The 13,465-nt window shown below is 33.1% G+C and overlaps 1 protein-coding gene and 1 long non-coding RNA gene across 15 annotated transcripts; both read left to right on the top strand.

Moving 5' to 3' along the window:
* Positions 1-2,754: 2,754 nt before the first annotated feature.
* Positions 2,755-10,106, top strand: LOC104900903 (LRR receptor-like serine/threonine-protein kinase RGI5). 14 transcript variants are annotated; one of them, XR_008969186.1, is made up of 8 exons: positions 2,758-4,249; positions 4,681-4,757; positions 4,910-4,980; positions 5,847-5,975; positions 6,898-7,002; positions 8,325-8,386; positions 8,597-8,698; positions 9,844-10,106. XR_008969186.1 is itself a non-coding variant. In XM_057394514.1 (7 exons), the coding sequence occupies exons 1-6, from the start codon at positions 4,173-4,175 to the stop codon at positions 8,663-8,665; spliced, it is 528 nt and encodes a 175-aa protein (XP_057250497.1). In that variant the 5' UTR covers positions 2,755-4,172; the 3' UTR covers positions 8,666-8,698; positions 9,844-10,106. The 14 variants fall into 14 exon arrangements, 6 of the variants coding, with proteins under 6 accessions (XP_057250497.1, XP_057250496.1, XP_057250495.1 ...); XR_008969185.1 differs by having other exon boundaries at positions 9,828-10,106; XR_008969184.1 differs by having other exon boundaries at positions 9,821-10,106.
* Positions 10,107-11,199: 1,093 nt separating this feature from the next.
* Positions 11,200-12,082, top strand: LOC130591017 (uncharacterized). Its single transcript, XR_008968891.1, has 2 exons — positions 11,200-11,465; positions 11,545-12,082. It is a non-coding gene; the product is annotated as an uncharacterized LOC130591017 (long non-coding RNA).
* Positions 12,083-13,465: the final 1,383 nt, after the last annotated feature.

The following is a 13,465-nucleotide window of genomic DNA, read 5'->3' as shown; positions in this document are numbered from 1 at the left end:
ATACTTCTTTTGGGGGGAGACAACGAAGGAAAATCAGCAAAAGATAGAAGAAATATAATCAAAGAATATTTGGTTTTTGGGAAATGTGAAAGAACTATTTAATAAAAGGCGCTGGAAATAAAATTTGTGTAAAGATGGAGGAACAACACGTTAAAAGAACTTCGAATAGTAGAACACATAATAGAAAACCTCATTGTTGCACCCACGAGAAATACCTTGCGGTGACTTCTACTATTATTATGGGTTGAATGACTATCCAACAATGAAGGTGGGTGGGGCTAGTCTAGCCAACATTGGTATAAAATAATAATGGTGTGTTGGTGGAAATATAAAATAAGTTTTAAATTTTTGTTCTAGAGAAAATAAGTGATGGGCTAGGAGGAAATTAACAACCAGCGGAAGATCAAAATTGGTGAATTAGTGGATAATTGGTCCATTTATTGTTAGTATAGGCAATTCGTTGGTTTGCGGAAGAGTTCCAAGAAAAAACCACACGTTGCGGACAAGGAGTAGGCAACGCTTGAATAAAACGAACAAACAGGTGTCAATATATGTAAGATAAGGGAAGAGCATCTAGAACAAGAATCTAACGCCACCCATCGATCTCTCCTTAACCAAAAAAAAATCTTTAAATTTAAGAGATAACCCCGCCGGTATATTTAATTATCAAACCTACTGGCAGGGGAACAATATATTCGAGCTTTTATCCAAAATTTCAACAAACTTTGCCTTACATGATGTTCTTCTAGCTCCACAAATAATTAAAAACCTAATTTATGTCCGAAAATTCAGCACTGATAATTTATTGTCTCTCGAATTTGATCCTTTTGTTTTTTTAGTGAATGGTCTCAAAACGGAGAACATTGTAATGAGATGCAATAGTGTGGGAGATCTTTATTCTATCACCGATAGCCCACCACCCGACTGCATTGCAATCGTCGTTAAATGTTGCCTCAAACCACATGGCACAACCGTCTTGGTCATTCCGGAAATCAACCTTTTAACTTTCTTAGGAGTAGCAATTGCATAGAATATAATGAGCGAGACTCCAAATTTTGTAATTTTGGCCCTATTAGGAAACATGTTATACTTCCTTTTTGCCACTTCTCATAGTACTACATATTGTGTTTTTGACACTATTCATGCCGATTTGTGGACTTCTCCTAATAGGAGTTGAGATGGATATAAACACTATTTAATTCTCTTTGATGATTTTACTCATTATGTGCGCAAATTTGTAGGTGCACCAGAGAGCATGTAGCTCTCTGTGCACCCGTTCAACCACGACGTCGTTTGATTAATTTCGTGCGTTCACCCCTAAAAAAAAAAAAAAACATGTTTCCATAAGCTTCCACGAATTGCGGCAGTTAAGTTGCTAGCCAATCTCTTAACACCTTTAATTTACCTTACGTGGATTGCATTCAACCTTTAAAAAAGATACTACTTATTATCTTTTCTTTTTTTTTTTTTTTACGAAGGGAAATAAAAATATCTATTGTTTTTGAGAAAATTTTTACACTACTACGTTTTTTTTTTTAAATACATGTTTGATTTTATATAGAGAGCATGTTCTTTTCTTTTTAGAAAGAAATGAATTTTTTATTACTACCGATGTTCTTTTATGAATATATAGAGATTAGACATATATTCAATTTCAATTATGTATTTTTTTTATGAGCAATATTCTTTACATTTAGAGATCATACATGTTATTTGATTTTGAATTATATGTTTTTTTTTTACTTAGAAAGTATATGAATGTTAAATTTTACTAACTCCGTTCCCAAATATTAGTTACACTTATCCTTTTTACGTTGAAAATCCCATACTGCTTATAAATGAACGTGTATATATGACTTGAGAAACAAAAAACTTGAAAAAAATTACAATAATAAAAAATAAACATGATAAGAACATAAAGATATAAAACAAAGAGCAATATACTAATTTTAAAACAACATGCACATATAAGACTTGAGAAACAAATAATTACTAAAAATCACAAAAATAAAATAAACATGAAAAGAACATGAAGGTTTCGAACAAAGAACACTATACTAATTATAAAAGAACATGTGCATAAAATTATGTAAAGTACTAAGCCTTGCTAAAAAAAATTAACAATTAAGAATCACAAAAATAAAAATAAACATGAAAAGAACATCAACATATCACATATGGAACACTATACTGATTATAAAAGAACATAAACATATGGTTACAATTATCGTTTCTGTATATTGCAGACATTGTTTTTGTTGGGCAAATAACATTGCTATATGATTACATTATGTCATTTTTAATATCTTATAATTATATTATCATATGATATTATTTTATATCCTAAACTTTGAAACTTTTCCTATCAAAACACGAGAAACCCTTTAATAAAACAAAAAGGCTGGACTAAATTCCGTTCAGCTTGCTAATTTTCAAAGGTGAAAATGAAAATCAGATTTGTATTTTTTGAATAGTAGTAATTCTCAAACAAACGACTTACATCAAGTCATCAACCCATGTCAAGCTCTCAAAATCCATATTGTATTCTTCCTACTCTCCTTCTCTCTCCTCTTCTTCTTTTCTTTTTTTTTTTCCTTTGTGCATGTTCTTTTTGTTTGTTTCCTTGTTTTAAGGTGGTTTCATTTGTGTGTTTAACTTGTTACCTGCAGTCGTTTCAGAAGAGGTTCACATAGAGCATGGTGGTCTCTAGTCCACCATCCATGCTTTGCATTATGTGTGGACTATTCCTCTCAAATTCAAACTTGAAACTTACCAAGCGCTTGTTAATTTCCAACACTATGTTATGACTCAATTTGAACGCCCTATAAATCTTAGACCTTTTAAAAGTTGGAGTTCAAACACTATTCAAATGAATAGTGTTCTGAGTCACAAAATGGTGAAATTCACTATTCCTTTTGGTGTCACGTGCTGCTCACATGACCTGTCTAAGTTGCATGGCACGCATCAGGCACGTGATGCACCGCCTTATCTCATCTCCCTCTTCTTCACTTCGTCTCTCTCCTCTCTCATCTTCTTCACGATTCTCTTGATCTGCATCAATTTTTCTCCCAAATTTTCATTGCTAATTCTTTTGTTAATGTTATATTGATTTCTTTGATGTTTTTTTTGGTTTAGTTGATCTGAAATTGAGTAATTTTATGGTTGCCCTGTGAACTTAGGGTTTCGTTGTTGATTCTTTGCAGATAACTGTGTAATTTTGGAGATGAACAAAGATCGACCATCTGCTACTCTTGATTTCTTCATCTGCAATGTTGAGGTAACGATTTAATTTTCACTGCTTATTTTTTTCCGCTCTCAAATTGGCGAGTCTGGAATTAGCGTTTATGATTTCACGGAAGATGACGAATTGACCAAAACTCTTCAGCAGTAAGATTTCAATTGTTTCATGTTCATTTTGAAAGTTTTTTTTCTTGAGTTTCTTTCAATTTCATGTCAGCTTCTTCTTCAGTTTCTTTCAATTGTTTCAGCAGTAAGATTTCAATTGTTTCATGACCTAAAAATGGATCTCTTATCTAGCTGGTTTGTTTAAGTTTGATGTGCGTTTTGCAATTATTTTTTGTTCACTTCTTGATTTGATTTTGGGTTCATCAAATTTATGAATCTTTTAGATCTATTGTATGTTTTCCTGAAATCGAGTGGAAAATTATGTGAAAACTTGGATCATCAAAGCAGGTATTGATTGAATTTCACCCTTTTGAGTGAATTGTGATTGAATTTTGAGTGAAAATTTTGGGGCGACCAATCTGAAATTGAGTACTTTTACTGTTGATGTGCAATTAGGGTTTCAGATTTTTTAGATCTAGGTCACCGAAATTACTGTATGGTTTGTGTTTAGATCTAGGTCACCGAAATTATTCTTATTTTACCTTTTTAATGCTCAATCTCCTGTTCTTCCATCAGCTTCCATGGATGGCGACAAGGTAATTATTCATCTTCTCTCTCTTCCTCTTTTCTTATTTTACTGTATGGTTTGTGTTTTGATCTAGGTCACCGAAATTATTCTTATTTCACCTTTTTAATGCTCAATTCGACATCAAATTTGTTTGTTTTTACGGTTTCTACAATCGCTGACTTCTTTGTTACAATAAGATGTTCTGAAAATCTGGCAATAGCTATTTTTGCTATGGATTCTTCTCAGTTTCTACAATAGGATGTTCAAAGAATACAATCAGGTTGATGAACAAAGATTGGCCGTCCGATCCTCTTGGTTTCTTCATCTTCGTTTGAGGTATTGATTGAATTTTACTGCTTAGTGTTTTTTTCAGTGTGAAATTGGCGAGTTTGGAATTGGATCTTGCCTATTTTCAAGCTCCTAAATTTTCCCCTTTTTCTTCCCCTTTTAAATCTTAATTGTGAATAATATCTTTGATTTTTGCTTTAAATTGGATTCTAAATTGTTCTCAGTAACTTTCTTTTGTCAATCTTGAAAACCCATATGACATTTGTGCATGATTTTGAGGTTTACATTTTCAATTCCAATCAATTAACCTCATAGAAACTTTGTGTATTACTTTTAAAGGATTGTTTGTGTTGCAAGATTGTATTTTGTGATGATTTTCTGTCAAAGTTAGATGCTCTGTGTAATTGGTTGCTGTGTAGTTTCTTTCTGCTGCCTGGTGGTTATTTTTTGATTGTATGTTTTGTTTGTGGTGGAAATAGAGGTGAATTAGATTTTCCCACTAGGCTTCGCATCGCACTTGGATCAGCTAAAGGGCTTGGTTATCTCCATGAAGATTGTACGTTCTTATAAACATTCTATATCTCCCTATATATTGTTTTTTGTTACGCGGCAATAAATTTTTCTAATTATTTGTAAGCTTATTCTAAAGTTCATTTCCTACTGGGAACAACCTTTATTGCATATTATGAATGTTATATTTACTTGCAGGTCACCCCAGAATTATCCATCGTGACATCAAAGCTTCCAATATTTTGTTGGATGAAAATTATGAGGCCATGGTAATATTCTTCAATCTACATATCGAAAATTCATAATAAGCTACCACTTTCATCCAAAAGTATTGCACATAATAAACCCAGTTGTATTCTTCTCCCAAAATTCTTGATTAAATATGAAACCAAGAGATATGAGCGTTTATGATTTCACGGAAGATGAGGAATTGACCGAAACTCTTCAGCAGTAAGATTTCAATTGTTTCATGTTCATTTTCAAAGTTTTTTTTGCTGAGTTGATGGATTTTGTTGGGATCTGCTACCTGTACTTCCTTTAACAAGTTTTTTCCTGATTCGTTTTGGTATATTTTGGGCTTCTCTTTGTTAGAAAATCCTAGGGTTCTGATGTTTGGTTTATTGCAATCTCAATCTAAGAAATTGATAGAAAATTTGAAGAATCTACCTAATATAAATCTACATGCAGGGTCACAGACATGTCCTAGCAATTGGCGATCCTCTGGATTTGTGAAGTGATCCTTGGGAAAAAGATATTGAAACATTTTAATCAATTTATTTATTTATAGAGTATCATAAACAATAGTGTGGAAATAAGGTATCATTTATAATCAATTCATATGCATTTGTCTTTCTATTTCCTCCGATCTATTAAATTGGTCTATTACTTCACTCTAAACAAGAGATTGACACTCTTGCATAAGGATTACAACTATACGTTGTAATCTAAAACTGACAAACTCTGTAATAGTCAGTTAGTCAGCTCTCTTCACCTAGCTGAAGATATTTACACTATGCTTTTGTATCTATTAGTGTTTTGCCCTTTGCTTTCATTCGCTTTCTTCTGTTGCAAACACCTGCATTTTATACCAAGTTACTGACTCTACGTCATTAACATATTGGGCCCTTAATTGCAGTTTGCAGATAACAAAGATCTTCATAGTGAATGGATGGCAGTAAAAAGGAACAACAAAGTAAAGGTCGTTTCCCTTATCAAAGACAGAACAGGTTACACAGCCAACCCGGATGCAATGTTTGATATTCAGGTAATCTTTCCAAATTATGATGTTCATGGTCGGAACTTAGATGTACCAATGAGAGGTGGAAATTCGTGGAATGTCCTGATTTGGGATTTGCTCGAGAATCTACTGTCTTCATTTGACAATTGTCCTACCTCTCTGCTCTGTCAATAAGTTAATATTAGAAGTTCACAAGTCCTATAATCTGTGAAGTTATTGCAATGCTCTCTATGGTTATCATCTCTGTGTTGTCTAAGTTTTTCTCTACTCCGACTTCTTCCATCTCTTTCATGGAACCTCTTCTTGGATCTCTTTAGGACTTCTTAGCTCTTGTGCAGTCAACTAGGACACTCATATATGGGCAGAGGAAGTACTATAGAATTATATAGACAGGTAGGTGCAATTATAGATCTCAAGTGCATTTCAGTCAAGCTAATTACCGATCCTATCTTAACTTTAAGTGCATACTTCATTTACAAATGAACTTGATCAATGATTCACTCTAAGCTGATTTCAGTGATTGGAACTTGATAAGTGAACATGAAGTCCATTTCAGGAGATGTGTAGCTAAAGTGTTAATGTTTTATAGACTTCTTAGCTCAAGATTCCTTTTTTCCCCCCTTTTGTGGGGGTAGAAATTAACATACAGCTGAATTCACGCGGTCTCTGTGATTATGAGCTCGAATGGTTATGCAGAACAGCATGCATATTTATAGGGGAAAATATAATTTACTGCCCTCACATCTAATTTGCATTACAAACATGGTCTTCCTTAACCATTCGGAGTATGCTGTATTCATAATTTTGTTGATCTTGTCGGAGCTTGGATGTGCCGCCTTTGTATCATTTGACAAAAACTGGAACGATGTAAGTGCTCATATGAATTTATTACTTTTCTGTTGCATCCTATTTTTACCATCTAAACTAACTAATGTCTTTATCTTTTCAGGAAATCCCCACTGACAAAACTGGAAACTTTGATATGATTAGTGATTTTCTAGAGGAGCACTGGTCCATTGCCAAGTGGGCTCTTCTTGGAATTGCTGTTTTGGAGGTATATCATAAGTGTACTTTCAAATGACACTTCAAAGCTTATTGTTATTCTCTTTCCAAATAAGTGCAGTACTGTTTTCATCAATTGATGCATGCTTTTGACCTTAATATCATTAATGTTTTTGTAAAAATTATGGAAAGTTATATTTTGAAATTGTACAGTAAACAAAACTTTTAAAAAAAATCCTGTAATATGATATTATTGCAGTCGATACATCAATGCAGTCAATACATTAATGCAGTTGAAGTTTGTGAAATTTTTGCTCACCCAAAGCAAATGTTACGCTAATATAATGAGGCCTTTTTGTGTCGTGGAATAATACACCAGTCTAAATTTATGTGAGCTCAATTGTTGTATGTAGATATCATGTTGCTCTGTTGCTATAAACTGACCAGGGAGGGAGGGAGGGAGGGAGGGAGGGAGGGAGAGAAAGAGAGAGTGCGAGGGAGGGAGGGAGAGAGAGAAAGAGAGAGTCGGAGATTTTATGACTGAAAGTTTCTTTACAATTTATGAAGCATTTAATCACTCCCCACTAACCGAAGTGATTTTACGAGTTCCGTTACAGTTTTCTAAGCATTCCAGTGATTGGGTCACTCCCCAGTCCCCAATAAGCAAAGTGAACATCAATTTCTGAAGGAGTTTTTACCTTCTCCCTTTTTATCACAATACTCTGCATGAGTGCATGACATTACCATGCGTAAATAATACCACCTCATATTCCATGATTCCATCTAACAGAACTTAGAGGGAACTGTTAAGACTACAAATCTAAAACCTTAACTTCAGCAAACCAAAATTAAAATCTCGAAGATCCCAACTCATGCGATTTCCAACACCTGAAAAAACAGAAAATAGGTAAAATTCAGAGAAAACAGAAGATCAGATCTAATAGGAACACACAAAAACATAAAAAGAATAAAAAATCTTTGATAATTTCTGGCAAATTATGTCGAAGAATTTAAGGAAAAAGCAGCCTCCCTCAGTTCCTTATTCTTGAACTCTTTACAAAAACCTTAATTGTCTTTCGCACAAGCCCTTTTCTTCTGTATCCACATCTTTCTTTCAGGTTTTTTCGTCCCATTAGTACATCAGACTTTTACTTCGTTTTGTTTTGTTTGTGATGTTTTACCGTCTAATTTTTATTGGACGTTTTGGGTGTTTGAATTATGCAATAGTTAAGAATGTAAAGTGAAATAGATAACATAATATTGTTTTTTCATCAAGCACATATTACGCATAGAAATCTGGTCTTTCATAGTTTTTCTCATTTCTTTGTCTTCAATTTACGTATTGTTGGATCTACTGGTTGTGTTGGTACTTAGGTAAACCTTATACTACTAGATGTGAAAGTGACGACTAGATGTGAAGTTGTACGGGACTGAAGGTGAAACAAAACATGTATATTTTCCTATATCTCTTACTATAATTTCTTTGTACAACTTAAACAGCTTTGTAACTCTGAAAGTTGTTAGCTTTCTTCTACCTCTTATCTCAAGGATGGACATGGATACTCATTTTCCTTTTTTGTATCCTTTAATTTGTAATAGAAACTCTTTTTCCCCATGTAACACCATGGTCTGAACTTCTCTTGCAGGTTTGGCTGACTCTTATTCATCTTGCAATGGTCATGGAATACGCTGTTGACGGAGAGCTCTTTGAATGAATATGTGATGTCGGTAGATTCAGGGAGGATGAGGTATTGAACCTTCTTTCTTGGTAGAATATTTCATAAGATCTTTTTTAAAATTTCAATACATTATAACTTTATAAGCAAGTATAAATGTATACAACTTGGATGACAATATTCAGATATTGGAATGTCAGTTTCTCTTATTATCATTATAGTAGCACCTATATGTGTACTATTTGTTGTTACTTTATTTTGAACAGCCTCACAGACAATCGAGTTTCTTAGATATGATATTGTGATATATGGATATCTACACGTGTTTAAATGGGCTTCTTGCACTTGGAATTTTCTTCTGGTGCCACTTTTTCAATGTAAGAGATGAAAAGTGATATAATCTTAAACCTAATAAACCTTTTTGGTACGTAGAGTGTTATGGTTTGTAGGTAGCTTAAGAGGACATTGATGGGTTATCATTTCAATATATGAATTCTCGTATTGTGGCCTTAGCATGCACATTGAATCTCAGAAGCTACAAGATTTAACTACAATTTAACACTGACTTATTGATAAAGGCCATGTTTTAATGATTAACATAACAAGAAACTCTATAACAATGGAAGTACATTTGTTGATGATTGGGATACGTAGGTTTAGAATAGTCATCACATTTGCCACACCAGTCTTTAATATAACAAATTATTTAATGATGAAATGTATCCTTATGATTTATCTGAAAGCAAGGTTGGAGGAACAATTGCATTGGTAAATAACATGAAGCATCCCCGCCCCCCTCCCTAATTGCACTGAATTTTTGTCTTGATTCCTTTTTAAGTTTCGTGGTTATTTTTCTGGGTATAATCATGTTTGAACTATGTAATGATTTGGGTCAGTTTCTATTGTTCATCAGCATTTGTCTTTTTCTTTCCTTTAATATATCATTTTCTTTTTCCCTTTTATTTTGCGTTGCTTATTTGTTATTGTCACCCGCAAACTAAACTTTTATTCCTTCTGTTTCAATTTGCAGCTCCAATTTAGATAGTTTCAGAGTAATAAATTTTCTTCATTTTCATTCCTTTGGTTAGATCTTAATTTTTGTAGGGTTTTGCTTGTGTGTTTTGTGTGTTGCTGAATGCTGATATGATCTAAAACAATCTACTTTTGATCTTTTGTTCTCTAACTATTTTTCAGCTCTTAGAACCTTTATTCTACAGGTGCAGAAATTTGAGAGGGAGTTTGGGGATTTGAGCTCACTAATTTATCATCTAAAACAATCTGCTTCTGAGATTTTTTTAATGGTTTAGGCTTCTTCTTTTTTTTTTATCAAAAAGTTTATATTAGTAGTAGTGTTCACGGTCGTGTAATCGTCTTAGTGTGTTAAGAACTTATATTATGTCCTTTTATTATGCCTTATAACATTAGGATGTATTTGCCTAACAATATTATATTTCATGTAATGTCCAATTTTTTCAAGTAAGAGGTTTGTGAAGTTAAAATCTTATTCTTTACTCTGTTACGTTAGACATGAAATTATAAAGGGTATGAGGATAGGAGAATCTGTTGTAGCGAAATCAAAGTTCCAGCTCTAATATTTCTCAAAGCTACGATTGATACATATCAGTATTTCACAAATTTGTGCTTAATAAATTACGATTTGCACTACCAACAACATGAAATGCCGATATATTTAGTTCTACAAACTAACAATAATCAAACGAATAACGACCTCAAGATAAAATATGTTCATTGCAAGCAATATGAAGTCATCAGCTATATGTTTTTATCTACAAATACAAAAGTTATGACATAAAAACTTTTTCCTTTATAATTACAACTTTATAAGTGCATAATAAAACTTATCATGACTTAAGCTAAATGATAATAATAATGTTTATGTTTAAATCGTTTTTATTTGTAGAATCATTATTTAACCTAAATTCTGGATTGTTCAAGAGTCTTTATCCAAATTTCCTACTTCAAAAAACAAAAGATTAGGAAGATACGTACAATTACAAAAAAGGTAGAGCTACAATTACTTTTATGAAAAGGACGGTATTTTCTATATCGACCTTGGTTTGTATCACTCCAATTTTCTATTTCATATTTAACAATTTAACTATTTGAGAAAACTATGATTTTCTATGATTTTGAGTTTGAATATCTTTCTCATAAAATTGAAGTCGATCAAAATCTTTAGCACTCATATCTAATGAAAATAAACCTTGAAAATTGTTGTCGAAAGTTCTCATGAAACGTAAATCGCTAGCTCATCATGACGTCGAATAATTTGAAGTAATACTATACTAGATTTACTAACCTGGAAGACCGCACATATTGCTCCTGTTTCATTGGTCTCGTGTTTGGTCATTTTGGAATCTCTCATTGCTGAATTATATATTGTTTTTTGAGATGTGTGTAATTTTATAAAAAAATAAATTTACCTATTAATTTACTAAGTCATTTATATGACTAGCTCCCGTGATCACGAATTAAAAATTATTGTCAAATTGTGATGTAGATAGTATAATTTCATTCAATATACCTCTCAGTTTACTAGATTATATTTTAACAATAGGATATTTGCTCTCTGCTAGATACACAAACGTCATTTTAAATGCCCCCCTACTTAAAATCAATAGATGCAAATCACTGAAATGGCCCCCTACTTAAAATTAATAGATGCAAATCACCTTCTCGAAATCGAATTAGAAGGCTTCTATGGAGATGATAGGAAGCAATACAATCCAAACAACATCCAAGCAGGAACTAACTTTATTACTAATAATCAAGTTCCTTCCATAGATTTTGCTACTGTCCACTGTTACCCAGATCAATGGTAAGTTTCTTCTCTTCAAAATCTTAATAAAACAATCAAAATCCCGAAAACTACGCTTTTCACTAACCTTTTCCTACAGGCTATTTGATTCAACTGGCGAAGCACAACTCTCCTTCCATCAGTAGTGGGTGCATCAACATATTTTGGACTCACTAAACATCCTTAAGAAGCCAGTCGTATTTGCAGAGTTTGGTAAATTATATAAAGTTGCAAGCTACACCTCATCTGATAGAAATCAACTCTATAATATCACCTACTCTTCCATCTATCTATACATCAGCTTGCGAAGGGGGGCCTACAACTGATGGGTTGTTCTAGCCGCTATTAGCCAACGGAATGGACAATTTCCGAGATGGATATGAGATAGTGCTAGGGGAGGAACCTAACATTACCGAAATAATTTCCGGACAGTCAAAGAAACTTTCCAGATTAAACAAGCACGCTCCTGGGGAAGCAAGGAACTGATACAAGTCATTAGTGTGTCTAGCTAGGGAACATATTGGTGTTTTTTTGAAAAAAGCTACTGTAAAATTTTCATGTATATATACAGACATGAGGGAACCTCCTGGTTTAGGTTACCTGAAATCGTAATTGTTTCGATGTTGAAACGGCCTTAATCACATTTGTGCTTGCATTTTTGTGTGTGATTAACCTTTTATGCATTAGCGTCTCCCCAAATTTGAACTTAATGACACGATATACAAGTTCGGAAACTATGCTACTTTGAGGTAGGTGCTTGACAATGGGGTATGTGTTTCCCGAGTTATAGAAAAAATCCAGCCTCGAGAAGATGTCAGACCCCTTAATATCTTGTGGTACTCTATATCCATTACCCTTCATGATTTCTACCCCTCTCCCTTTTAAAAGCACAAGTATAGATTATATATGATGGGTGCATTTGTTATTGGATCAAGTTCTACAATTTCACTTTTATCTGTGTTCCACTTAATAGTGGATTAAAGCGCCAAAAAATGGTTAGTATATGCAAGTGGTTGTTACTGTTGTTAGGGATAAAGCATGTACTTTGTGAAGCTTGATTCTTTTGTAATAGAAAAATGCTTTGTTTTCCAAGAGTTTAATATGATCAGTTTTGATCCTTTTGAATTGGAAAAATGCTTCGTTTTCCAATAGTTCAAGCAAATCAGTCATGTGATATTAGGGATTCTATTAAACTTACTCCTGTTTTAGAAAAATGCTTCATTTTCGTATAATTGAAGCTAATAAGTTGTGAAAAATTGTAATCGCCTTTCCCTTTTTTTTCGGGAAAAAATACGAAGTTGTGGTAGCTTTTCCTACTAATTTGTCTTGCTTAGTTTATGCTTCTAAATCAATAGAGCTTCTATGTAATTTGGTTCACTAAATGAAAATTCTTATTTGGTATCAATTTTCTTTGTTTGGTGTTTTTTATAAAAAGTATTTTGTTTATTCTATATCTTTGGTATTCTACGTAATCAAGTGTTTTTCTACATTAAATTAAAATTACACGTGCAAGTATAAAAAATCTAAGAACAATAGCTTCATATTCAATATGTTAATTATATCTACTAATTTGAGTATCGCTTTTACGCCATATAAGTTGAGATGCAAATGATTGTTTTTCTGACAATAATTTGTATCGGAATTCAAATTGCAAGCAACTGCTATTAGTGAGAGGAATTGGACATCACTTTAACTCTATATCAAATTTGGGGATTTTGGTAAATAAGGACTCTGTTCCTAGGTCTTGGCAAATTTTGTCAAATATTAGTGTCGTACGACACAACATCAACACGAAATACAGGTCAACGCAAATGTCATATATCTATACTCTTAATATTCGGCTGATAATAACTGGATTTGTCACTGCAGCAACACTAGGGAGACACTACTTGAAGCCTAAAGTATATGCAAGCTGCATGAAGTGGTCGATCCTTGCTAAAAAGAAAAGTGAGTCTTGATGCCTTGATTGCGTAGGCCAATCTATTAGACTATTAGTTCCTCTATGGCTAACTTGAATCATG

The sequence above is a fragment of the Beta vulgaris genome, chromosome 4, assembly GCF_026745355.1.
Source record: "Beta vulgaris subsp. vulgaris cultivar EL10 chromosome 4, EL10.2, whole genome shotgun sequence".
NCBI lineage: Eukaryota > Viridiplantae > Streptophyta > Magnoliopsida > Caryophyllales > Amaranthaceae > Beta > Beta vulgaris.
The sequence above is the reverse complement of the archived record's forward strand: the minus strand, read 5'-3'. Positions and strand labels throughout refer to the sequence as shown.